The 27682-nt window shown below is 43.1% G+C and overlaps 1 protein-coding gene across 13 annotated transcripts in view; it reads right to left on the minus strand.

Annotated features, from left to right (window-relative positions):
* The window catches only part of ARID1B (AT-rich interaction domain 1B), a 435755-nt gene that overhangs the window by 108226 nt on the left and 299847 nt on the right, over window positions 1–27682 (minus strand). For all 13 annotated transcript variants that reach the window (XM_021071898.1, XM_021071928.1, XM_021071886.1 and 10 more), the window contains one exon: window positions 23762–24005. In XM_021071898.1, coding sequence (XP_020927557.1) covers window positions 23762–24005 — 244 coding nt within the window. The remainder of the gene's footprint in view (window positions 1–23761; window positions 24006–27682) is intronic.

The raw sequence follows: 27682 nt of genomic DNA on the forward strand, positions 1-27682 counted from the left end.
CAGTCCTCTGTCCTGAAATTTTTTTTTTTTTTTTTTTTGTCTTTTTAAGGCCAAACCTGCGGCATACGGAGGTTCTCGGGCTAGGGGTCAAATAAGAGCTATAGCTGCTGGCCTACACCACAGCCACAGCAACAGGGGATCTGAGCCGAATCTGTGACCTACACCACAGCTCACAGCAACGGCCGGATCCCTAACTCACTGAGCGAGGCCAGAGATTGAACCTACGTCCTCATGGATACCAGTCGGGTTCTTTAACCAATGAGCCACGATGGGAACTCCGTGAAATTTTTAATAGTTCTCTATATATCAGGATGTTAGCCATCTGTCTGTGGTTCTAAGTTGTAAATACTGTCTCCTAGTTTGTAGGCTGTCTTTTGTTTATGGTATCTTTTATAATGGAATTTTTTAAAGTCTTTCAAATGTATCCATTTTTCCTTTTATTTTATTTGGATTCTAAGCCATAGTTAGAAAGCTTTTATCTGCACCAAAATTAAAGAGGAGTTCAACTCAGTTTTCCTCAAGTACACATGTGGTTTGTTTGTTCGTTTTTGCTTTTTAGGGCTGCATCTGTGGCACATGGACTTTCCCGGGCTAGGGGTCAAATAAGAGCTGCACCTGCTGGCCTACACCACAGCCACAGCAATGTGGGATTCAAGCCGTATCTGCAACCTTCACCACCAGCTCACGGCAGTGCCAGATCCTTAACCCACTAAGTGAAGCCAGGGATCGAACACACATCCTCATGGATACAAGTGGGTTCGTAACCCACAGAGCCACAACGGAAATGCCTACGCATGTTTTTATTTTAATCTGTTGGGAATTTATCTTTCATGTGTTAAAGAAGATATGGATCTAATTTTATCTTTTGTGATGAGAAACTAAGATCTGCTTTTACAGTAGCTTTTAATGTCCAATAAGGCTGGTCCTCCCCCAGCTCCTACCCATGCTTTCCTTCTTCAGCGTTTTCTAGCACGTTTGTTTTTTTCTATATGAATTTTAGTATCAGCCTGTCTAATTATATAACATAACTTACTGACATCTTGACTGGATTACAGTGATACTATAAATTAACACAGGGAGAATTGATGACTGCTGAGTTCATCCTATTCAAGGATGGGAAATGGCTTTTAAGTCTTGTTTAGTTTCAGGTACATAGAAGTTTTGCACATTTTATGTTAAATTTATTCCTAAGCATTTAATCTTCTTTGCTATCACAAAAGGATTTTTTCCCCTACCAGTGTGTCTTTATTGCACATGTATAGGAGGGCTATTGCTTTTTGTATAACTTTATATCCTGATACTGCTTTGAATCCTTTTATAGTTTGAGTTACTTTATCATTGATTCTCTGGTGTTTTCCAGGTTTACTATTATATCATCTATATATAGAGACGGTTTTATTTCTTCTATGTTCATTCTTATGCTTTTGAGTTCTCTTGTCTAACCGCACTGGCTAACATCTCCAGAACACAGCTGAACAGCAGTGCAGAGAGTGACCATGCTTGCCTTGTTTTTATCTTCGTGGAAATGTCTCTAATGACTCCACTCAGTAATAAGACACTGGCTTTAAAACTAAGGCAGGTGCATTTTACCACGTTGAGAAATTATCCCTCAATTGCTATTTCTTTGAGTGTTCTCATGATTGGGTATTGAATTTCATTAAAGGAGATGATATTCTTCTTTAAATTTGTTTATATGACATATAATATTAATGAAGTTAATACTGAACCAACCTTGCATTCCTGGGGAAAAAAAAAACCTGATTTAGTCATGGGGCATTATTTTCTTAATGTACTACTGTATTTTGTTTGCTAATATTTTCCTTACAATTTTAACATGAGGATAGATTCTGAGGAAATATTTTCTAAGTAAAAATAGTTTTTAAGAACTGGATCAAGATAGTCATCAACTAAAGCTTTTTACAAACAAAACATTAAGATTTTAGTATGTAACAAAATTGGGAAAGAATAGGCTAATGTGTATATCTTGGGTAAATTAGCACACATCCAGTAATGTATACCTTACAGTGAGTGGGTGGACTAAGACATGAATATATGATAGCCTGGTATACTTCCTAAACCAAGGTGGTAGGACAGGCAGTGCTCGCAAGTGCTAAGTTTTGGCAACACAGTTGTTGTTGTTGTTGCTTTTTTTTTTTTTTTTTTTGTCTTTTAGGGCCGCACCTGAAGCATATGGAGGTTCCCAGGTTAGGGGTCCAATTGGAACTATAGCTGCCGGCCTATGCCAGAGCCACAGCCATGTGGGGTCCAAACCACGCCTGCGACCTACACCACAGCTCACAGCAATGCCAGATCCTTAACCCACTGAGTGAGGCCAGGGATCAAACCCACATCCTCATGGATGCTGGTCGGGTTCACTAACTGCTGAGCCACAACGGGAACTCGTGGCAACACAGTTAATACTTGATTCCCCAAAGTTCTTATTTTACTTCTCTGTTTATTATTTATCTCATCTTATCAGAATATAAATGCAGTGAGTATACAGAATGGATTTTTCCTTCCTATATCCCATGAACTAGACATAGAATAAGCATTCAATAAATATTTGCTTAATAAATAAATGTGTGGCTCATTACTTCAGAAACCAAGCACAGACTAAGTTAGATTTTTTAAGTTATCAATAATCATGTAGTTTTATCTTATTAGTCTAGATCAGGAATAGGCAAACTTTTTTCTGTAAATTGCCACATAGTATACATTTCAGGTTTTACAGGCCATATGTTCTCTGTCTCAACTATTCAACTCAGCTGCTGTAGTGCAAAAGCAGCCACAAACAACATATAAACAAAGTAGCATAAATACATTTTATTTACAAAAACAGGTGGTGAGCTGGATTTGGCCCAAAGTCGTTGACCCCTATTCTAAACGATAATATCATTAAAGAAACACTGAGGGACCCTTGCTCAGAAAGTCGGTAAATATCAAATGGTATTTATTAACAACAGCAATGACTTACGGAGCTGGTATACTCTTCACCCTTAGTAAAGAGGCTACATAAATCGATGGTGTGACAGAATTTGGTTTTTATTAGATCTAGTGTAGGATTCCCTGGATTCACCGGCACATAGTGCAAATGCAGTTCCTAGACTTAAACAGCAAGTGCATTTAGCAGATACGGTTTTTTCCTTTTGTTTTACTGAAGTATAGTTGATTTACAAGGTTGTGATAATTTCTGCTGTACAACAAAGTGATTCAGTTATAAACGTACTCACACCCATTCTCTTTCAGCTTCTTTTCCCACATAGATTATCACAGAACACTGGGTGGAGTTCTCTGGGGGTTTGGGATTGGCACACGCACACTGGGGTATGTGGAATGATTGGCCTTTGGGGACTTGCTGTATAGCGCAGAGCAGCTGCAGTTTTAGATAAGTGATTCCTAGGAATTTAGGCCTCCCAACTTTTTTTGTTCAGACCAAGATAAATAAAGAAATCAGAACTACTGATCAGATGCAATCGTGTTTGAGTTCGAGCACCGCTGTGTCTGTGTCGGGGTAGCAGAGACTAAACATCAGCTGAGCAGGATTTCTACATCAGTCATTTACTGAGGTTAGGATTTCCCTGGGTTAATTTCTTTCTAAGTTACTGCAGCATACAACTAGAGCAACTCAGTAAGAACAGACACACTAACTCTCAACGACAACAGTCTCGGCAAACGAATCATTCACCCTTTTAAAACTGATACCGTGCTATCCTCTATATAATATTAACTGGGAAAGAAATACCCAGAAATCCCATTTTTCAAAAAGCTGTACTGGCCAGAAAAAAAGCATTTCTTTCCTTCACACTGTTGTAGCTAAAAAGAAAAAAAATAAATAAAATAAAATAAAGAAAAGAAAAATTGACCCACCTAAGATGGATTTAGTTATCCAAGATGGAATAGTGATATAATTAATCAACATGGCAAATCTGGAGTTTGAATGACAGGCACCACTTGATCTCAATTTTACTGCCAGGAATCCATTCTCCTCCTCCAATTTTACTACATTAGCTGACTTTGGGCAAAAGTGGATAAAGATAGAGCAACATCTGGAATACATATTTATTTGTCTTACAAGTCCTCATATAAATTGTAGATGGTTTTACGTGAATGTAAAAAATGACACAAAAACCACTCTGTACTCAGTATACACAAGGCAATGTCCTAAATGATATTCCTGCATTAGTAATTCAAGAGGATTGGGTTCTTAAAATTAACATGAAATGACACATTAAACCATAGAAACCGCGACAATTTTGTTGGCCAATCTTCCTCAATAAGGGTCTTTAGCGAACATGAGGATCACGAGGTGTTTGGTGACAAAGACTTGGATCCTATTCATAAATTTCTGGAAATTACCAAGGATAAGAAAGGCTTGTTAAAAGAAGTAGGGTCTGCGAATTTATGTGAATTAAACTGCCAGCTGTGCCTGTTGTCAGACATTGAGAAGAAACAGGAATACTTCCAGTCACTTTACAAATACTTCTACTATGACTAAGTTCTTTCCCTGGAATGCTGCTGCAAAAATCAATAGATATGTCATAGTTTTAGCAATCAGCAACTGAATTATTCTTCTACTCTTCAGGAAATCTTGCTGGTATCACTAACTTTAGTGAGGATTTAAAAAGAAAAAAAGCCACACTTTGTGAAAATTGCTGGTACCAATTACAAATACATCACAGTCCTGATCAACTTTCATTTCGCTCTTGGTTCTATTACTCAATTCTGTGCACCCAAAACTAAGACAGTGTTGCTTTTTTCTCACATAGCCTCATACTTTCTTCATGTTATAGAAATCAGCTCTCTCTCAAGCAGAACATGAGCCTCACCTGCCACAATCTGACTTTATAGATTTTTCTGGAGGATATATTCCTTATATTTTGTCAATCCTTACTGTAGTAGAAGCTATCCCTTTCATTTCTGAAACAGGTACTGGTTGGGATCTTTTCTTCTGCCACGACAAATGACAAGCATGATTTTGTTAAGAGGTGGGAAGGGTGGATTGCATGGTGGGTTCCACATCTACAGAAATCACTAATCACCTCGTCTAAGACAGTATGCCACCCAGAGTGCGGCTTAAGAGCGCAGCTCTGAGATGCAAGCAGCAAGGAAGCCACTGGTCATTTCTTGAGTAAACGTGAATACCTGCCTAATGCCTAAGAGCAATAGCAGGAGTGAAACATGAGTTTTCAATAATCTATAAACTCATCAAATGTCTGAGTCTTGGGCATTTATTTAGTTGAGTTAGAAAATCCACAGAACATTCTGAATATAGCACCTCTCTGTCAATGTCTTCTATTTCACTTGCTTCAATAAAGGAAAAAAGTCTTTTTTACTCGGATTCCTGAAGCAGGCTGACTGTCATCAACTCCAGTTGCTCCAAAGCAGCCGTTTAAAATACGGAATCTGCTCAGGGTGCACTCGGTGGTTATAGTGAAGTTTACGGAAGAGCTTGACCGTGGACTCAGAGTACTTACTATTGCTTGGTGTGGGTTGTTTTAAACTTTATTATTTTTTGTAACTGAAGTTTAGCTGATTTACGCTATTGTATAGCAAAGTGATGCATTTTTTGAGAATAACATATATTCTTTTTTCAGATTCTTTTCCATTATAGGTTATCACAAGATAACCTGTGTTATGAGTATAGTTCCCTGTGCTATGCAGTAGGTCTTTGCTGGTTATCTATTTTGCATACAGTAGTATATATCTGTTAACCCCAAACTCCTAATTTATCCCTCCCACACTTTCCCCTTCGGTAAACCTAAGTTTTCTACGTCTGTGAGTCTGTTTTGTAAATAAGTTCATTTGTATCATATTTTCAATAATTTATCATATTATGAAAGCTATCACATGATATAAATTCTTTTTCTTTTTGTCTTTTTAGGGCTGTACCCACGGCATATGGAGGTTCCCAGCCTAGGGGTCAAATCAGAGCTGTAGCTGCCGGCTCTCACCACAGCCACAGCAACGTGGGATCTGAGCTGCATATGCGACCTACACCACAGCTCATGGCAATGCCGGATCTTTAACCCACTGATCGAGACCAGGGATCAAATCTGCATTCTCACGGATACTAGTCAGGTTCATTAACCTCTGAGCTATGATAAGAACTCCTGACACATATTTTTTTCTGACTTACTTCACTTAGTATGATAATCTCTAGGTCCATCCATGTTGCTGCAAATGGCATTACTTCATTCTTTTTATTGGCTGAGTAGTATTCCATTGTATAAATACTGCATCTTCTTAATCCATTCATCGTCACGACAGACATTTAGGTTGTTCCCATGTCCTGGCTATTGTGAATAGTGCTTCTATGAACATTGGGGTGCATGCATCTTTTTGAATTAGAGTTTCCTCCAGATATATGCCCAGGAATAGGATCACTGGATCATGTGATAACTATTTTTAGTTTTTTGAGGAACCACCATACTGTTCTCATGTTTGGTGTGTTTTAAACAGGATCTCTCATCAGGAGGTGCTGTATTAAGGTATGGAAGGGGGAGGGCAGCTGTGAGCAGGCTGTCAACACAATTCTTTACTGTGAACTAACTCCACTACACATCAGAGCAGCATAAAATAAAAAGTAACACTCTCCTCTGCTTGCGTCCTCCAAATAGGAACACAGAACCATGGCAACCGGGTCCCCAGCTTTAAAGAGTTAGCATGAGCCCTGGATGACAAGCCTTTCCATGTCCTATGGCTCAAAAGTTCATTCAAAATAGGGTCAGATTTTCCTACGTCTTTACCCAAGACATTGCAAACTGCTGATTTGTCACTGGGTCCTGCAATATAAAATGGTACTGCAGAAGCACAATCGACTTGTGTACTTCTAAGCCATTACGGTAACGAGGAAATCCCCAAGAAGCCCTGAATATGACAGGACCTTCACAGGAGTCACCGTGTCCACTCTGAACAGTCAGACACCCACTGGACTGAGTTCCCAGCTACTCCCGCTACTGCAGGGGGAGGGTGATGGGTCCTCTTATTAACCTCACTGCTCAAGTCCAAGACAGAGGAGCTGCAAAGGCCTATCATCTGACACGTCAAAAACAAAGCAAGTATGAGGCACTCTACATAAGAATCATGCCTTCGCAGGGTTAGACGACAATCTCTTTGGTGTTTTTTGTTTGGTTGGTTGGTTGGTTTTATTTCGTAGACTTGTTTTAACACATCATTATTTTATGTAGCCCACTGGATTCGAACCGGAATTTTTCCAAGTGCTCTCTGTTATCAAGTATGAAAATTACCTAATGTCTTTCATATGGAAGCCAGTCAGATAACTTCATTACCTGACACTACCTTTGGGGCAGACACTTTCTTATAGAGAACTCAAGGCAAAAAACTAAAAGGCTCTCTCCCAAGGTACACTGCAAGGCAAGTCAGGGAGTACAAACAAGACAGACTTCTAGGCTTTACCATTCAGGTAGGTCCCTGAAATCTTTGATTCAAGACAAACCGGAGCCTTAAAATGCTTATGTACAGGAGATTCTCAGCATTAAAATGTATCGTTCTTGGTCTGGACTATTCCTCAGAGACCCAGAAGGTGTGGGAGAGGCGCAGTGTCTGAATCATCGAGGCAGGAGTTTCTGTCCTGCCCACAGCTGTCGAAGGGCCTGAGCCATGCGGCTTAACCTGGCTCCGCGCTCTCTTCCCAGGGCCACTCACTTAGATGGTCTTTACTCCCTCAGTAACTGTGATGAAGTGAATAAAAACCGTGTTTCTTTGCGGGGTGGGGGCCGCACTAAAAAAGAGACAAAAACGTAAGGAAAGCTGATCAACTTTAGTTAACCTGAAGTGTGGAGAGTTACATAGGAAACAGGTCACACGACCAGAGACGGGACTTGGTTGAAGGCAGATGCCCCTTTCACCTCTGGGTTTGAGGCCCCAGGAGGCATCCCGTATACACACCAGAGACGCGCTGAAATACCTCAGCACCGTCCTGGAGATCTGCTCAGGCTCTGTGGTCAGCAGTCCCATAAATCCACACCCCTTTCAGCAGCTTGAAAGCTCAGGTATATGATCCACAAGGCTCTGGGGTGCAGAAGTCTTTGGAGGGGAGAGAAGGAGATTTGCGCTGGCCAGTCCCCCCCAGGAAGTCTGCATCACAGCCCTGGGTCTTCTGTAAGAAAGCGGAAGGCCCTGAACCTGACTCATGCAGCGCACACGCCAGATGGAAAACGCAGAACAGCTACCAGCCAGCTCTGTGCCAACCCTGCTCTGAGGTCAGGGAGACGCGGGGAAGGAAGACCAGAGGCGGGCGGTTTCCATTTCTCTCGTGAGGGCAAATTCGTAACAACAAAACCTGACTTCCCCCTACTCTTATCCATTCTTATTCCTCCTCAATATTTCTCCTCTTTCTAAGATTCCTTTTTTTTGTTTCAGAAGCTTAATATTTGGCTGCCTTCTGAAGAAATGGGTATAGTGACAGATGAAAGACTTGTATTCATCGTATAATTCAGAATAAGGGGAAAAAAATCGACTGCTGTGCATTTAAGATTCTAACAACCTTGCAATTTTGTATAGTCGTTTCCCCCACCCGTTCTTTTGAAGAAATCTGCTTTTATTCTGTTAATAACTAACCACAGTTGCAGCAGCATGGATCCGATTAGCAGTTCTTAGGGTACAAAGGGGAGAGGGAAAAAGAGCTGTGAACGGAGTTGCCAATTTGTCCACCTGGGCCCCCAGGAGAAAGATTAGATGAGGCGCCTGCCTGCTCCCTTTTTTCTACTTGATCGCTGCTCTGCACTGCCTGCTAGAGACGGGCCTTTTTAAAGCAAAGGCACTTTCTTCCCTTTAATAAAAGTTTCACTCGCCTCCATCACCTCGTGTCACGAATTCCCCATCCAGGGTCCCAACATGTCAGGACAACTCTCAAGTGTAAGCGAAGCGGCCACGGACAGCCCCGCACACGGGCGCTCACTGGCCTGGAGGCCCTCTGCGCCACCACAGAGACCCACAGAGGAGCGCCTGTGTGCCCTGCGGGGAGGGGACCAGGCTTCCCAGACCAAGAGGACGGGACGGAAGCTCGGTCCACAGGCATTTCTGTGCTGCTTCTGGATGCAAGATGCGGGAGGAAAAGACACACAGTTTGGGAGTTTACTGGGATTTGAAGGAAATGGCACAGTATACACAAACTCAGGACCAAGAGGAAAAACACTGGCATTGTAGACAACATTTAGATATGGAACGAGGTGTCGATTTATGTACTACGATACTATACTATTTTCTCAAAGCACTTAAAAATTCACTGCCCACTTACAAAATTACACTTAATAATGAGAGCTTATTTTTGTGATACAACTTAAGGCTTCCTGGGCATAAAAGGACTTTTAATAGTAATATGACAGGAAGCTAAAGCATTATATTATGCTGAAAAACTTAAAAGAAACCCAAGACTTCTCACTGAGACCTCTATGCTTTAAAAGGTAGAGCCGACGCTTTATTGCTTTTATTAAAGGTACTGGAGCAGCCGAGGCGGGGAGGCGGCCGTGATGCTGCCTCTTAGGGGGTCTGCCCCTTAGGGGCGAAGGATGGCCGGGGACACGGCCTGGCCTCGGCAAAGCAACTCTCTCGGGGGGGCTGCAGACGTCCCGGTGGGCGAGCCGAAGTCTTTGTTATCTACTCTTTATTTCAGATTTTAAGTAAATGGTCAGCAAGTATGCTTTTGAAAAGTATCTTTTTCATGAACAGACTCCTTTCTTTATCTTCTCCTACTTGTCACTTTCAAATATCTGGAGCCTATTATTCATGTGCTGCTGAAGCCCAAATTCCGATCACTAGCTAATACTTCACACTCCATGTCTGTCTAGCCAATGCTGACAACGGCTACTTGGCGAAATGGGAATACATCTGGGTGATGACAAAATGTTTTTAATTGGCCATTTTTGTATAGGATATGGTTAGTTATTAATAACAGATATTAGGAGTTCCTGTCGTGGCTCAGTGGTTAACGAATCTGACTAGGAACCATGAGGTTGCGGATTCAAGCCCTAGCCTTGCTTAGTGGGTTACGGATCCAGCATTGCCGTGAGCCGTGGTGTAGGTTGCAGACACAGCTCGGATCTGGCGTTGCTGTGGCTGTGGTGTAGGCTGGCGGCTACAGCTCCGATTTGACCCCTAGCCTGGGAACCTCCGTATGCCGCGGGAGCAGCCCTAGAAATGGCAAAAAGACAAAGAAAAAAATAATAATAATAGATATCAAAAACGATGAGATAATGAAAAAATTGGGTATCAGACAATCTCAGAATTTTACTACATTATTCATGTCACACAGTTTCTATGTGTGATGGATTAGAATCAGGCAGGATCTATCTATGCAGAGGTCTGATGTAAACTGCAAAATCCTGAGACCCCTATTTCAGGTTCTGTTTTTGAGGAAAAGTAGAATCATAGTGGAATCTCTTTCAGGAGGGAGGGAAACAGAATGAACCTATAAACTGAGACAAAGAGGCAGAAAGATGGCTCCCAGCCTATAGGAGGAAAGGTTATATTAGTAATCAATTTTATTTATTTTTAATTTTTCTTTTTAGAGCTGCACCCATGGCTCACAGAAGTTCCCAGGCTAGGGGTTGAATCAGAGCTGCAGCTGCCGGCCTACACCACAGCCACAGTAATGCAGGATCCAAACCCCATCTGTGACTTATGCTGCAGCTCACAGTAACACCGGATACTTAACCCACTGAGTGAGGCCAAGGATTGAACCTGCATCCTCATGGATACTAGCCAGGTTCATAACTCTCTGAACCACAGTGGGAACTCTCTATAGGTAATCAATTTTAGAATTTTCTTTTTTTGAATTCCTTTTTATTCCATGAGAACTGTGTCTTTAATTTGGCCAACATTTACTGAGTGCCTCTTTCTTGCCAGGCTCTGTTCTTGGTACAATGCTAACTGCCCTCAAGAGGGTACCAGGCTAGCTGGAGGACCTGGGAGGGAATGCAGGACTCTCTCTGACGTGGAGGGATTGTTATGACTTTGCAAAGAGAAAGACACTGGAATTGGGTCTTGTAGGATATAGGTAGGAGTTTGCCAGCTGGAAAAGGTCAGGATGGATATTCCTTGCAAAAGGAATTCAGCTCTAGGTCCAAAGATATGACACATTCACAGTTAACAGTATTGAAACAGGGAATATAAACTAGTTCTGTCTGTCCACTTTGAATAAAAAGCAATGATATAACATTAAAAAAAACTATACACTAGGGTTCCACTCTTTAAAAATACATATCTTTGCTTTTTTTTTCCAAGTAGAATTTAAATTACATTCTTAGACTTCCTTTGTGGTGCAGCAGGTTAAAGATCTAGTACTGTCACTGCAGTGGCTTGGGTCGCTGCTGTAGCATGAGTTCAATACCTGACCCAGGAACTTCCACATGCTGAGGGCACCCCCCCCACCCCCCAAATTATACAATTCTTGGATTTTGTGTGAAACAGACTTAAGGAACAATTGTGAAAACAAGGGATTTTATTACTAACTGAATTAGGCCTGAGAATATCAGTTATTTTAGCACAACAATTTTTTCCCTGGGATGTTACAATTTCAGTTGAATCAGAACCTCTTCACAGAAAGGTTAAAAAATAAAAATAAAAAAGGCAGTAAGCTGTGCTACCCTAAAAAAAAAAAAGAGAGAGAGCTACTTTTCCCCCTAGGCTTTTCTATGACCAAAACATACATGACCATAACTGGGAATATTAGCTTCCTTTTAAAATGTGCCCAATGTGGCACAGTGATAACGAATCTGACTAGGATCCATGAGGTTGTGGGTTCGATCCCTGGCCTTCACTCAGTGGGTTAAGGATCCGGCATTGCCGTGAGCTGTGGTGTAGGTCGCAGATGCAGCTTGGATCTGGCGTTGCTGTGGCTGTGGTGTAGGTCGGTGGCTACAGCTCTGATTGGGGAACCTCCATATGCTGAGGGAGCGGCCCTAAAAAAAGACAAAAGACAAAAAATTAAAAATCAAAATAAAATAAAATATGCCCTCAGAATACTGTGAAGAAGTGTTAGGATGTAATGGCTACAGCTGCTATCTTCCAGGTTCTAGAAACACTTTCTTTGCATTGCTCCTGAAACACCACACCCTCAGGGGTTTCCCTACTGGCTATTCCCCTTCCTCTTCCTGGTCTCTACATCTCTGAGCGCCCTGGGTCCGTCCTCAGAAGTCTCCTCTCAGTATTTCTTGACCTTGGCCACATGTACCAAGCACGTGGAGAGCTTCATAGAAATGTCCTGTCGAGGATTCCAGTCAGACCAATTAAGTCAGCATGTCTGGGGACTGGCCTGGCACCAGCCTCTCCCAGGATGTGTGGTGTAGCCAGAGTGGAGAATCACTGACCTTCCCTCGTTCCAAGGACAGTAACGTGAGCATCAGCTGGGAACTGGGTGGAAGTGCAAATCCTCCCGCTTCCCCCCGAACCCACTGCATCAGAAACCGGCTGTGGGGTCCAGTCTGTGCGCCCACACATCCTTCAGCTGGTTGTGATGCAGGCTAGGTGCCCGAGGTGACTCATCTAGGGCCCTAATGACTCACCAACTTCTCTCCAGCCTAGATCTCCACTCTGGATCCAGAGTCTGGGTGTGACCAGCTGCCTAGTCAAAATCTCCCTCTGGTCGCTTATCACGCCTCTCAAATGTAACGTCTTCAGAACCAAACTTTAGATTCCCCTTCGAAAACGTGTTCCTTCCTTTGTCTTTCACTGTACAGAACCGCCATTTACCAAGCAATCGCTTGGGCCGAAAACCTTCTGGCCCCACCACTGCTACCCACACACCCGGCCGTGACCGCGCCTCCTGAGGCTGCTGCAGGAGCCTGGCTGCTTCCACCCCGCCCCGTCGACAGCCCACTGGGCAGCCACAGGATCCTTTTAGAGCCCGCCCTGGATCGTGCCATTCTCTGCGCTCCTACCATCACACTTAAATTCCTAAATCCAGTCAGAACCTAAAGAGCCCTAAAGAGAGTCATAACCTAAAGAGAGTCAAAACCTAAAGGCTTTGGGTTACCCTCTAATCTAACTGCCTACCCTTTCTGTTCCACTACGCTCTGGCCCCAGCCCCGCACAGCAAACACGTTACAGACTCAGGGCCTCTGCACTTGGATAAGCTCGCTCCCAGCTAGTCACGTGGCTTCCTTCTGACAATGATTCACTGAGCTGCTGGTCCCACCGCAATTTTATGAATTTGTCTAGTAACTGCCATCTAAAGAAGGAACTTGGTTCCACCCCCCCATCCCGAAGTTATATACCTATTTGCTAATTTCCTGTCTCTCTTATTAGAATTTAAGTTTCATGAGGACAGGTCCCTTTGTCATTTGTGTGTCGTGTATTTTCCCCAGTTCCCAGAAACGTGCCCACAGCAGTGAATGCATTCAGCACTTTGCCGAATGAATGAATGAAAGAAGAAAATGGGTAATTGGGCTACCTGGCCTTCTCAGGATATCACCTGATTTAACCAACAGCAACAGTACAACATGCTACTTAAAAAAAGATTCAGTGACCTCATCCACGTGGCATCCTCAGCAAGGTCACATTCTTGGCATCCAGCTATATGCATTTAATGTAGTTTGCAAGTACAAACTCCGATGTCACTTTCTGTTTGGAAGGGAGAATATCAACATTAACAGTCCTTGGTTATATCATTTATAAACATGCAGATGTGGATTATTAAAGATTAATGCATTTTAGGATTGGTGTCGGCATTCCGTTTGTCTCTTGCCGAAACCAATTCTGTTCTTCATTAGTCAATGACAACCCGTATCACCCTGTTAAGGAAGAGAAATCAAAGGTGCAGGAGTGTGAATTGAGAATAAGTGATGAAACTGATTAGTAAGAGTCTTAAAGGCTATAATCAATCAACACATCATAATAATCCTGGCTCCAGGGTTATCGGAAGATAGGGAAATAAACATGACACTCCCTATAACATGGTTTGGTTCCTTTCACAACTACTATTTCTTCCCTTTAGAAAATACAGTAACACTCATTAGAAGTTTGTGGAGCCAACCTCAGGAATATCCCCACTGTAAGAACTATTCATTATCACCGCTTTCCAAAATGATTTGTGAAACTTTTACTTCTAGGCTAAAATTAGTTCCTAAAAGCGTTTGTGCTGCCCTCTCCTGCCCCCCATTCCTCATTTCCAGGCAAGACAAGAAAATAGAGCAGGTCACTACCAGTGGTGCTCAAGAAGCAACACCACTCAGTAAAGCACAAGTTGAGAGCGGTGACAGTCTACTCAGCCCAAGAAATGAAAACAAACAGTAAACAAAGCATCCAAGTGCTTCTTCAGTGAATAATGTAAAACAACAACAACAACAACAAAACAAAAAAACCCAAACAAACCCAAACACACACCCGAAAGCCCTGGAGAAGTGGGAGTGGACTGCTGGGTCCCCTATGTCAGCACACTAGTCACAGGTGATCTTACAGAGGGAACAGGGACAGACAGCTGGTGACATGGGCTTTCCTATATTTTCCTACGCAGAAGATCAAAGAAAGGGAATGAGGAGTTCCCGTCGTGGCGCAGTGGTTAACGAATCCGACTAGGAACCATGAGGTTGCGGGTTCGGTCCCTGCCCTTGCTCAGTGGGTTAACGATCCGGCGTTGCCGTGAGCTGTGGCGTAGGTTGCAGACGCGGCTCGGATCCCGCGTTGCTGTGGCTCTGGCGTAGGCCTACGGCTACAGCTCCGATTCAACCCCTAGCCTGGGAACCTCCATATGCCGCGGGAGCGGCCCAAAGAAATAGCAAAAAAAAAGACAAAAAAAGACAAAAAAAAAAAAAAAAAAAAAAAAAAAAAAAGAAAGGGAATGAGAAATGAGAGGAGAGTTTAGCCTGAATTGTACGACTTAATTTTAACTAAGAGGGGGCACAAAACCAAGTGGAACTGTGTATTTTCAGTCCTAATAAACCCGAATGCTCCCACTTCTGAGCGTGAGAGGAGAAAAGGCTGGCTTTGAAATGTGTTGGGGTGGAGGAACCGGAACGATTTCTGCTTTGGGAAAAGAAGGAGAACTATTCAGTTCCCAATTATCAGAATATCTGACCTGGGTCAGGAGGGACCTCTAGAGGGCAGAGGAACTAAGAACCTCAGAGCAGCTGCTTTGAGTGCAAGATCTGGCCTCTGGTCAGCAATAGGGAACCTGCCCTTTAGAAACCAAAGGAGAACATTCATGACCAAGGTACAGCCAGATCCTGGCCTGAATTTTAAATCAGCATCTTAAAGGGGGAAGCTCTAATAACCAGTAACAAGCCACAGTGCTGTAACGGCATCTCTCTACAAGACAAAATATATTGTTGCTTTATCTTAAGTGTTGCTAGGCATCATTTGGAACGAGTCTGAAATTACTGTTTTGTATAACATACAAATATTTTACTTTGTAAGGGAAAAAAATGAAAAGGACTGGCTGAAGTTCTCTTTGGTTTGGAGAACTGCTGAATCCATGTTTTCTGGGCTGCCACAGATGAAAAACACAGATATATCAATGGCATTTTGTGTTGAAGAATTTTTTTTTCCCCCTGCTCAGCTTGCCAATAAGCAGCATGCATCTTCTTTGCAACAAGCTGTTGCAGGATTTCTGCTTTGAGAGAAGCCAAAAAGCAACACTTGATAGTTGTTTCCAAATAAGATTATCAGGTAGAGTGACTGTGCAGACTTTCAAATAAAAAGTTTGTCACTGCATGCAACACCATTCTAGAGATGCTACCATTTCACCATGGAAGGAAACTGGTTTAGAACCACTTACAAACAGAAATGAACATAATTTTACCCTGAGTTGTATTAAGCAAGGATACATTAAAAAGTGGGAAATTTCCTTCTTTGGGTTGGGTTAGGCTTGATGAGCCCTGAGAGTTGTAAACATCCCAGGGGATGGAGTATAAAAGAGAGAGAGAGACTGATCTGCACCCCCACCAGTGTTCATTTCATAGGTACTAATCTTGACAAATTAGACCAGGAACTATCATTTCCTCTCACTAAAATCCTTCCTGCTCACTCCAGCCTATGACTAACTCCTAACTGCAATTCATTTTTCTCTTTCCCATTATAGCATCCTTCCAGAATCTGCTTGTCTGAATGTCAAATTAAGCAAGAAAATTAGTTTTTTTTTGACCAGAATATCATCTTGTTTGTATCTGCAGCTATAACAGCTCCAACAGAAATCTACTTAGCTCCACATCTGAAGCAGAGGGTAAACCGGGCAAGTGCTTACACAGAAGGACTCTAAATATACCACAATGCCGCCCAAAGAGTTAGTTTCCATATTTAATCTAATATGTCACCCTTTTTGGAATTCATTCTTTGAGTGTCTAAGAGTTTCCTGAGGGGCACAAATTCATTATGGTTAGTTGGTACGCTGGATGCATCGCTCACCATCCAGGAGCTGACATGATGAAGCTTCAGAGAATCAGGCTTAACCATAAAGTGACGGGTGCTTTATGAGAGTGGAAGGGCTATCTCTGGCAAAGCCATTTCTGCAGGCTCTTAAAACCTGTGATCCTTTTCAAAGGACAGCAACTTAGGTTATTTGGCAGGTAAGAGTCGGCACAAGGAAAGAGGAGCTGCTCCCCCGGGAGGGGCCTGTGCAGAAAGGGGAGGGGAGGGCTCCCGGAGGAGGGAGGCAGGGGTGGGCCACAAGGGGCTTGGGACAGACGGGTGAAGGACTCCTCTCTCCCCCCTTCCTTCCTTCCTTCCCTGCAGTCTCTTAGCTCTTAAAAGCTTCCCTGGCCCTCTCTGCCTCTCCTCTGGCCTGCAGTCAACCTGGGGAGGGGCGAGGGAGGAGGTGAGACACCTCAAACAGCCAAGCACTTCACACTTAAAAGGAGGGAGTTTTACTTCCAGGTCTGATGAAGCTTTATTTCATTTCTACGAGAGCCAGGAAAATGGTGACTTTAACTGTTCGTCTCATAACAAATACTTTGTCTATGCCAGAAAAAGAATGGCTTGAGACAAATCTAGTGAGAATACCAAATTTTCTATCTTTGGTCCCAGTCTATTGTAGTCAACAGCCCTTCTGTCAGATGAAAGTGACTTACCTCCACCTCAAATCAGATTTGGTACAAATGCCAAATGGTTTTTTTAAAAAAAAAAAAAAAGAAAAGAAAAGAAAAGAAAAAGAGTAGGGGGAAAATCTATTCAGCAATTAACAGTTTCTATCTTAGATCTTTGCTAATAACACTGATGAACTATCCTCAACAGTCTGAACACTGAAAGGTTTTTATAAACACAAATGTTCATCAGGCCATGACCAGTTAGGCGCTGCCCGCCCATCACCATCCCCCACTTCATGTTCACGCTTCTTAATATTTAAACACTGTGGCTGCTTACAGCACATGCAGGAAAAAGCTGACAAAAGCCTTTGGCCAATAAAATAAACATAAAAAAAAGTTCGGCTTATTTACATTTTTGCTTTGTTAGTAAACTGTAATGGTTGGCTCTGGAGGCAAGACAAGTGAAATTAACATCCACTAAATCTTCTGGCAACAGCAATGCATTCTGATGTTGTGCTGTGTCAGCTTCCACGATATGCGTGGACGAATTAGGCCTGGGGAAGGCCTACACAATGCATTCGACACCCAATGGTTTATTCTCCTTAAAGCAAGCTAAATACCTCTACACTATAACCCAGGAAGCAATGCCATGGGATCGCTTATTAGAAGGGATTACAAAATGTTTAACATCACACATTTCAGAATAACTGCACCCGACATTCGATCTGCTCTATTTAAATGTGTACATACATGCACACTACCAGTTAGAAGGATGGAGATATTTCATTTCAGTCTCTAAATATAAATCTATCAATATAAAGAGGAGGGAGAAATGACAGCATTAAGTAAAACCCAAGAAGATGTACCATGGCACCAGGGGAATGCATAACGTATACATTTCTGTTCTCAAATGCTTGTTTAGATTAAACAACCAGGCTGAATCCTTTCCCTTCTAACCAGAGCCAGCTGCAATGCTGGAGCCCCATAATGTGCAAACAAAGGGGGGAGAATCCATGTGGCTACTTACCACAGAAAATCTCCATCCTGCTTTTCAAAAGAATGCAGGAAGGAAAAGCCCCACTGAGTTAGGGATGTGCCAGGCTGATGTTGTGCCAGTGTATCACAGTAGTTGTTCCCATGACACTCACAATGTTTGCAAGGCAGCATGATAGGAGGGCAAATTTGCAGTGGGTGGAGAAACGGTTTAACAGGCAAGAAACAGATTCAGCCATTTGGGATGCTTTTCTGGGCTTTTGTTTATCTACCTCTGTGATACTTCTCATTAGCTGTCAATTTCATTTACCAGAGCAGAGACGGAGAAAAATGATTGCCTTTTTGCAACAAACCCTGGGAAAGCAACACCAGGCAGAATCCCCCACAACATTTTGGCTTTACCTCGGCCCAGATATCAGCCACACAGCAGCTGCACACTTTAACAATGACTTCGGGAGAGACAATGATGGAAAGAGCCAATCTGTGACACGCGGAGAGGCAGTAGCAAGCTAAGGGGGGAGGCAATGGGAGAGAAGTGAAGTCAGGAAAAACAAGTCAGTGCTGGCAATGAGAGGAAGGAAGCAGGAGAAAAGAAAGCAAAAGGCTGCAGACAGAAGAGTAAAGGGGATTCAAACAGACGTTCCCAAAGCAGCAGTGTGAGTATCGGGTCCTGAGTGAGAAACCATCCAATCACAACTGGACCTTTGTACGTCACTGGTACAGACTCAGAAGCAAATGAAGGTTGCTGTAAATCACCTCAGGACCTAATGCACAGATCAGCAAAATGTACCATAAGGACCAGAGATGGGAAAAGGAGGAGCCCAAGGGCTCATTTATTCTCTGAGGAAAGGAATCTGCATTGAGGTAAATAAAAAGCCTCAAGATAATCAACTTTGTGATCATTTCTAACGTATACTTTTATTATATATGACAAAGTCCACAAACATATTTTTTTAAATTTGTAAAGAGGAGCATATAGGCTACATGGAGAGAAAGAGAAGACCCCAATTTTTTTTCAATAGGAACCCGCGTGAGTTTTAACAAATCCCTGTAACACCATGACAAATTTTTGATGAGCATCTATCAAAAACGCATGTTTGAATGTCCCTGAGTTCAGCTGTGGGAACAGAATAGAGAAACAGGTGGTACCTGGACTGCAGCCAAAGAGGATGAGTAACAAGAGGTCCAGGACATGGGTGCTGAGAGCTCTGTGGCTCCCACATATGATTATGAGAGGGCGCCCCTTCCCCAAAGAGCAGCTGAAACTGTGCTGCCATTACTCACCCCCACCCCCGAGTCCCTGGTCCAGCGAGCAACCTGCTCAAGTGCAGGTGGCAGCCCTGACGAGGAGCATGGGGGAGGGGGGTACTGTTGTTGTATGCAAAAAGTGCGAGAAATAACCCCGGATTCTGAACTGCATCTGCTGTTTTTTTGTTTGTTTGTTTGTTTGACTTTTTTCCATTTCTTGGGCCGCTCCCGCGGCACATGGAGGATCCCAGGCTAGGGGTCTAATCAGAGCCACAGCAATGTGGGATCCAAGCCGCGTCTGCAACCTACACCACAGCTCACAGCAACACCGGATCCTTAACCCACTGAGCAAGGCCAGGGGTCGAACCCGCAACCTCTTGGTTCCTAGTCAGATTTGTTAACCACTGTGCCACGACGGGAACTCCTACTGTTTTAAATTTTATGCTAGACTGCCTGCCTATCACATCACAAAGAAATCGATTTGCCTACAATCTGGGTGCAGCAAGGGTTTGGACTCGTATCTTCTATTTCCTCTTAAACTTCTCAGACCCTGCCCTCCCAGAAGAGCAACAACGGACCTATCCTTTTTTTCAAATTAAGAGAAAAATGGACTCAACTCGTAAAAATACATTATGACTAGTTCTAGCAGAATAACCTCAGTAAACACAACATCATCAGTGGAAACTTTATATATGCGTTTTCTGAGTGGTACAAGAACACTACAGGATTAAGAATCAGAAGACTTGTCACCAGAACCACCTGTACTGTTCTGGACAGCAAAGATCATGGACAAGTCTCTACAGCTCAGTCTGAATAATAACAAACGGTCATCACAAAAATTAACAGGCACGGAAAGGTTACCACGTACCTGCTCTATATTTATTAACCCATTTAATCTTTCCAGTAACCCTATGAGGTATGGTTATCATCTTTCCAGATGCAGAAACCGAGGCACAAGGAGGCTTAGAGGTTCGTCCAAGGTTACACAGCTACTAAGGGGCAATAAAATGAGGGGGTGGGATCAGAGGGTTATGAAGCGTCCATCCAGTTCAAATGTTATTTGTAATTCCACCTGGGAGAGAGGTGAATCAATGCCAAAACTGCTCACCAGATTTTCTAAGAGGTTATTCCTCTTCAAATAACATTAAGATTAAAGAAATGTTCTATTTCCCCTGGTTTTCTCTTCGTTTGGTTGGTTTTGTTTTGTTTTTGCCTTTCTGTCCTTTTAGGGCCTCACCTGTGGCAAATGGAGGTTCCCAGGCTAGGGGTCTAATTGGAGCTGTAGCCGCCAGCCTAAGCCACAGCCACAGCAATGCAGGAGCCAACCTGTGTCTGTGACCTACACCACAGCTCATGGCAATGCCGGATCCTTAACCCACTGAGCGAGGCCAGGGATCGAACCTGTGTCCTCGTGGACGCCAGTCAGGTTGGTTAACTGCTGACCCACGACGGGAACTCCTACTTCCCATGTTTAATATGATTCTATTACTACATAGCTTCACACTCAGCAAAGACAGTTACTGATTTACTTGAATAGCAGGCCTCTGAAAACAGGTGGAACCTGCTGTGTACTTTCTTACTTGCACTAAATTTCACTGGACAGTTTAATCAAGCATCATGTAGAGTAGCACAGACTGCCAGATGACGAAATGAAATGTAGGCCCTGACCCTGGGCAGTTGCAATTTCTGACACAAGTTTAAAAAACAAACTATTAGATTTAAACATCATTTCCAAGAAAGCCGAAAGCTTTCTATTAAAAACTCACTTTGCCAAGAGGTTAGCAGAGAAAAGTCGGAATCAGGTCCTCCCCTGACGGTACTGTGAAGACAGACCTCACTGTGAAGGAGCTAATAAGTCGTCAGAATCGTAATTCACTGACCACAACTACGTACTGGACTCTGAGACCAATCACATCTACCCCCTCCAGAGCACGTGATGCCATATATCCACATTGAGTTCCTGTGCTGGGTTACATGTGTTCTATACAACATCAAAATCCAAACAGTGAAATGAGAAGTTTCAAAATCACCGTATGGAATGATATGAAAATGACCCGATTAGGAACTACCTATGTCAGGAATTTTAAATGAAAGACTACACACCTTTATATCTCAGAAAAGTTTTCATTTAGGTTATTAAGAAAAATCCTCTCGATCCACCTCAGAAAGATAGAACGAGTTCTTTGACAGATACAGTATTTTATACAGCTTTCCAATGTTTAGGTAGGTGATATCACAGATACTATTTCAATACCAAAAACTGCCTAAGGAATTTGGGAACATTAAGTATTTATAGCTTTAACAATATTAAAAGCAGGTAAAACTAAGTTTTTATTATAATCATTACGAGGACAAAAATGTTTTTGAAAGAAAGGTAACCTTGAAAATGCTTTAAAGAAAATGTATTGGAGTTCCCACCATGGCTCAGTGGTTAACGAATCCGACTAGGAACCATGAGGTTGTGGGTTCTATCCCTGGCCTTGCTCAGTGGGTTAAGGATCTGGCGTTGCCATGAGCTGTGGTGTAGGTTGTAGAAGCGGCTCGGATCCTGTGTTGCTATGGCTCTGGTGTAGGCTGGCGGCTAGAGCTCCGATTAGACCCCTAGCCTGGGAATCTCCATATGCCACAAGTGTGGCCCTAGAAAAAACACAAAGACAAAAGACAGAAAGGTATTAAATTGTAGGTATATTCAAAATATAGATCTTAGGAACACAGCATTTAGTCAAAAAAGCTAACTGCAGGAGTTCCCGTCGTGGCGCAGTGGTTAACGAATCCGACTAGGAACCATGAGGTTGCGGGTTCGGTCCCTGCCCTTGCTCAGTGGGTTAACGATCCGGCGTTGCTGTGAGCTGTGGTGTAGGTTACAGACTCGGCTCGGATCCTGCGTTGCTGTGCCTGTGGCATAGGTCTGTGGCTACGGCTCCGATTTGACCCCTAGCCTGGGAACCTCCATATGCCGCGGGAGCGGCCCAAGAGATAGCAAAAAAGACAAAAAAAAAAAAAAAGCTAACTGCAGAAGACTACATATAGTATCATTGGGGTAACCGTATTTCTTGATTTGCCAGAATCTTCTGGGTTTACGCCTATTCTACTGCAATTACTAACAACAATGCTTACATGCTCAAGTGTCTCAGCTTGGTTGATAAATTATATAGTCGTTTTAATATGATACATTTCTATGAAGCTCAGAACTAAATAAAACTAATGATACATACTCTATGAATGTAACAGAATTCTTTAAAAACCCAAAATAACCCCCCCAAAATGATTTAAAACAGATTCAGAGAGTATTTGAGGCAGGGGGGTTTGAATGGATGATGTCTGACATAAGAAAGAAAGCTAGGAGTTCCCATGATGGTTCAGCGGTTAACGAATCTGAGTAGCATCCATGAGGATGCAGGTTCTCTGGCCTTGCTCGGTGGGTTAAGAATCCGGCGTTGCCGTGAACTAGTGGTGCAGTTCGCAGACACGGCTCACATCCTGCGTGGCTGTGGCTGTGGTGTAGGCCGGCGGCTACAGCTCCAATTTGACTCCTAGCCTGGGAACCTCTATATGCTGCAAATGTGGCCCTAAAAAGACCAAAAAAAAAAAAAAAAAAAAAAAAGCGCTACATGAGGATGAGGTAATTGACAAATAAACAAACCCAAGTACATAATAAAGGAAGCAAAGGATAGAGAAGTAATACCTACTTCAGTATCTTCAGCAGTAGACCACTGAAACAGCTGAAGGCAAGAGGTTAACCGGAACGTGAACTTTTTTTTGGTCTTTTTAGGGCAGTTCCCAAGGCATATGGAAGTTCCCAGGCTAGGGTCGAATCAGAGCTGTAGAGGTCGGCCTACACCACAGCCACAGCAACATGGAATCCAAGCTGCGTTTCCACCTACACCACAGCTCACAGCAACACTGGATCCTTAACCCACTGAGCGAGGCCGGGGATCAAAGCCCTGTCCTCACGGATACCAGTCGGGTTCATTAACCACTGAGCCGAGACGGGAACTCCTGGAATGTGAACTTCTCATATCAAAATTAGAAAGTAAGAGTTGGTATCAATAACAAGACCTTGAATGTGTGCTGGCAAGTTAAGATACTGATTTTAAACACTGAAAACGTTTTAGAAAATAACTGCCATGGTGTAAATTAAATAGAACCCTAAAACTTAATGCTACTACAAGTCAACAATCTCACCTTAGTGGCACTTTATCAACCGAGGATCTTATTTCATAGAACCATTATGAAACATATGCTAAGAGAATAAATAATTTCTTAGCACAAGTTAAGGTAAATGTGCAAACCGAAAATATCAAAGTAATTGGTGATTTTAGTACTTGGGTGTTTATATTCCTTAGCTGAGTCTCTTTAGGAACTGGGTCTCTTGGATGCTTTGGTGATAATTCATAGTTATGCTCCTTATACATGGTCTCATCACTGGGTTTTTAAATAGCAAAAAAAAAAAAAAAAAAAATAATAGTACATATGTTGCTGTTGATGAACACTGGGTCCGTATTTCCTACAGAATAAAATAATAATTACTGAGAAATGAATACCTGGAATACTTGCAGGAGAAATTGGGCCAGATCGTGACTGGTTGCTTCCGACAGGAGAGCCGACAGGAGAAGGCGATGGGCCCCCAGGGATGCTGGAGAGATGGGGAGATGCGTGTGGAGAGAAAGGCGACTGAGCTGGGTTGCTCTGATCCCCTTGGCTGCTCGTGGACCCGGATGCACTGACTGCAGAGCTCAGAGCTGCTTCCGTTCCCGTGGGGAGGTCGTCGATGGAGCCAGACAGGTCCTAAGAAAGTGAGAAACAGACATATATTTATAGAGTAACACGTATTTGGACCAACACCTGTGCAAAACACATTTTGAAAATCGTAACAACGCCCTCTTCAGAGGCAAAGGTTTTCTAGATAATATCCAAGATGTAGAGCGTGGCCACTTGCTCGTAGAAGGCTTTAACAAGGTCTTATAAGTTGAACCGATGGGATCTGGTCTATCACCAAAAAGTGAGTCACGCTGGACTTCAGTTTCCTGCAAGTTCCCCTGTGGCACAGTGGGTTAAGGATCCTGCGTTGTCACTGCAGCAGCTCGGGTCACTGCTACAGCGCAGCTTCGTTCCCTAGACTGGAACTTTCACATGCCATGCGTGTGGCCAAAATAAACCAAGTTATTACAGTTTTCCTTTAAGCTGTCAGCACCTAGTCCAACAAATCTGTCAAAGAGTCACAGGAAAAGCACTTCAGGTGATGGACCATCTGAAAGGAATGCCTGATTTGTAAATGATCACTTCAGTAAACTGAAAACCACAGGCTTTGGCTCCTCCTATTTAGAAACCAGTGCTGGAGGACCGTCTGAATTTCTAACTCTGATCTTCTAATGTAGGAGCAGTCACAATTTTAAGCAAATCTTGTGTTGAGAAATTCTTACACTTTAGGTGACTGCAAATGTGTTGTTAGAATAAAAGCATAATGTGTGTATTTTATCTGATATTATGAAAATAAATCCCTTTGGAGTTACATTGGCAGAATAAGTCCCAAAGTTATAACTTAATTTTTGTAACAGTTTTAAGCAAAACAACAATCTTTAAGATCCTGTAATGTTATCATGATAACACCCTCTAAGGCTGTTATTAAAATCTCCATTTGATAGACACAGAAAACAAAGGTTAGAGAGTCAAAGTCATTGCTGCTCGTCATACTGCTGAGGACAGATGGCATCTGCTAAAGATGCTGAAGGGAGGAGGAGAGAAGAGAAAGGAGGAAACTGTCTCTGGCACCCTCGTCAGAGTGAGAGGACAGAGTCCCTCACACATAGAGTCCAGGGCCTCGGATGGGGCCCCCAGAAGCACGAGCTCAGCACATCAGCGCAGGCCTGCCTCGATGGCGGGGCTCCTAGATCGCTAGGTCTGCAAACCCAGGTGAGACGCGGGCGAGGCACTGAATGGGCCCTACAGTCTGAGCTGCAGGATAAAAGGTATTTGTTGTAATCATCTAGGACTAGATGCTGCAGAATGGGATCAGAAACACCAGGTTATGCTACAGTCTGCAAAGCATATTCAACCCTCATTGACATCTTCCACTCATGCAATTTTATTCATGTTTAATTTTACCTCACTGCTTACTACTGGGACTGCCGAAACTAGGGCTTTGAAAACCGGTGGAGGAAGACGCTTAGGATTTGAAGAACGAATCTAGACCAGGAAGTACAAAAGAGGCCAGGTAAAGCAGAGCTGTCAGAGCACTTCAGGGTACCCCAAAAGGTCACCCAGCAAACACAGGATTAGGATGCTAGCCTCCTGGAAGGTCTACCTGCTAACCATCTGCACTGCTAGGGCAATGTTGCTCTTTTTTAACAGCAACATTGCCAATGATTAAAAATAAATATTCTAGGAGTTCCCATCGTGGCGCAGCAGAGATGAGTCAGACTAGGAACCATGAGGTTGAGGGTTCGATCCCTGGCCTCGCTCAGTGGGTTAAGGATCTGGCGCTGCTGTGAGCTGTGGTGTAGCTCGCAGATGCACCTGGGATCTGGCGCTGCTGTGGCTCTGATGTAGGCTGGCAGCTACAGCTCCAGTTAGACCCCTAGCCTGGGAACCTCCTATGCTATGGTGCGGCCCTAAAAAAAGACAAAAAGACAAAAAAGAAAAAAAAAAATTCTAAAGAATAGCTAATGAAAACCTTACAAAATTATGTTACAGAAAAACAAAATTTTCTCATGCTGAGAAGAGCAACATTTAGGTAAAATAGTGTAATCTTCAATGTCATATACCTGTGCTTATGAACAAGAGACGTAACAGTAGCAAGTGATTGGAAATATCACCCCTAGAAAAAGTATCACCAAAGCTCCACAATAAAATGGGGCAAACTGAATCATATTTTCAGAATTCGGAGAACAAAAATATAAATATTTCTACTCAAGGCACGTGAGAGGCATGATTTTGCACATATTCAGCTAGTAAAATATTCTATTCAACTTGATTACTGGGTCCAGCAATAGTTTGATTCAGACTTCGGACGGGAACACAGCTTTTGTGAAGCCAGGTAGAAACAGAGGAAGGTTATTAAGCAAGTAACATGCTACATCCAGTGTGGAAGGTATTCACACTTCAGTAATTACGGCAATTACCTGAGCTCCTCTGAACAGAACTTAAGCTAATAGATGTGTACACAGGCACGCGGGCTTCGGTGCTGAAGGCTGGAAGGGACCACAGGACAGGATTCCATCCATCCACTCCTCCCACCTCAGGCTCAACAGGCCCGCCTCCCCTGGGCACAGTCTCAGGGCCAGGGTGGGAAGGGGCGGAAGGGTGGGTGGACCCCGGTAATTCTTCTGAGTAGCTACTACTACCCCAGGGCATCCCCTTTCTAACCTGACCGACGTAACCAATTCAACCAATTCCAATTCCGAACGTGCACAGGGACACACCCAAGGGCTCTTCAAAGCAGGGTGTGGCAAGCCGTGGCCCGAGGCCGAAAATCAGGCCTACCGATTTCGGCTCTGCCCACAAGCCAAACATTTTTAAATGACTGAAAAAAGAAACAAAAAGATTAATACTTTGTGATATACGAAAAATAGCTGGAATTCAAATTTCGGTGTCCATAACACCTCCCTGGAACACAGTCACACCCATTCCTTCTAAGTATTGTCTACGGCTGCTTTCGGGCTCCCAAGGAGACGGGCCCTCAAAGAGCAAAAAGACGGACCACCTGGCCCTCACAGCCAAGGGTGCCCATCTGCGGTATAGGGTGCAAGGTGCAGGGTGCAGGGCGTGGCCTCTAGCGCCTCGGCCTCTGCCCTGGGGAAACAGAGGAGGGCAGGTCTCAGCTGACAGGCGCCGTCACCCAGGGGTCAGGAATTTCACAAGCCTCACCAAGAACAGGGGCTGACTCCACAGTGACACCCGCCTGGAAAACACGGAGTGGGAGGGAGACAGATAAAATTCTCCTCTCTCTGAAAGTAACAGACTAACCCAGGGAGTCCCTGTAAGGAGGCGTGGCAAGTCTGTGATGGGTGCACATCCTAACACCCAACGCGCGTGTATCATTCAGAAACACAGTCCCTCACCTAACAACCCGTTGGGAGGAAACAGGCTTTTCATGCTTTCTTTAAAGAAAAGAAAATTGGAAGATAATCAGACATGAAATCATTATCTCCTGTTATATATAATATAATATGGAATTAGAAAAGACAACCTAGATTCAATTTTTTAAAAATCATTGTTTGATGTTAAATAATTTTATGCAAATCTTTCTTCATAAAAAACCAAATTGTTACTTCGAAAATTTCTAAATTCTCTGCACGACCTATAAATTCCTTCCCTGTCCTCCCTTAAAATTCCACGTTATGGTTGAAAAAGTGACATGGATGAGTGTTAAGAGAGCTTCATTCAAGCTGCAAAGGCACAAAAAACATTTCTGTTATTCAACAAGCTGATCAAAGAAATATCAAGAGAAAAATATAAAAACAGTG

The sequence above is a fragment of the Sus scrofa genome, chromosome 1 (assembly GCF_000003025.6).
Source record: "Sus scrofa isolate TJ Tabasco breed Duroc chromosome 1, Sscrofa11.1, whole genome shotgun sequence".
NCBI lineage: Eukaryota > Metazoa > Chordata > Mammalia > Artiodactyla > Suidae > Sus > Sus scrofa.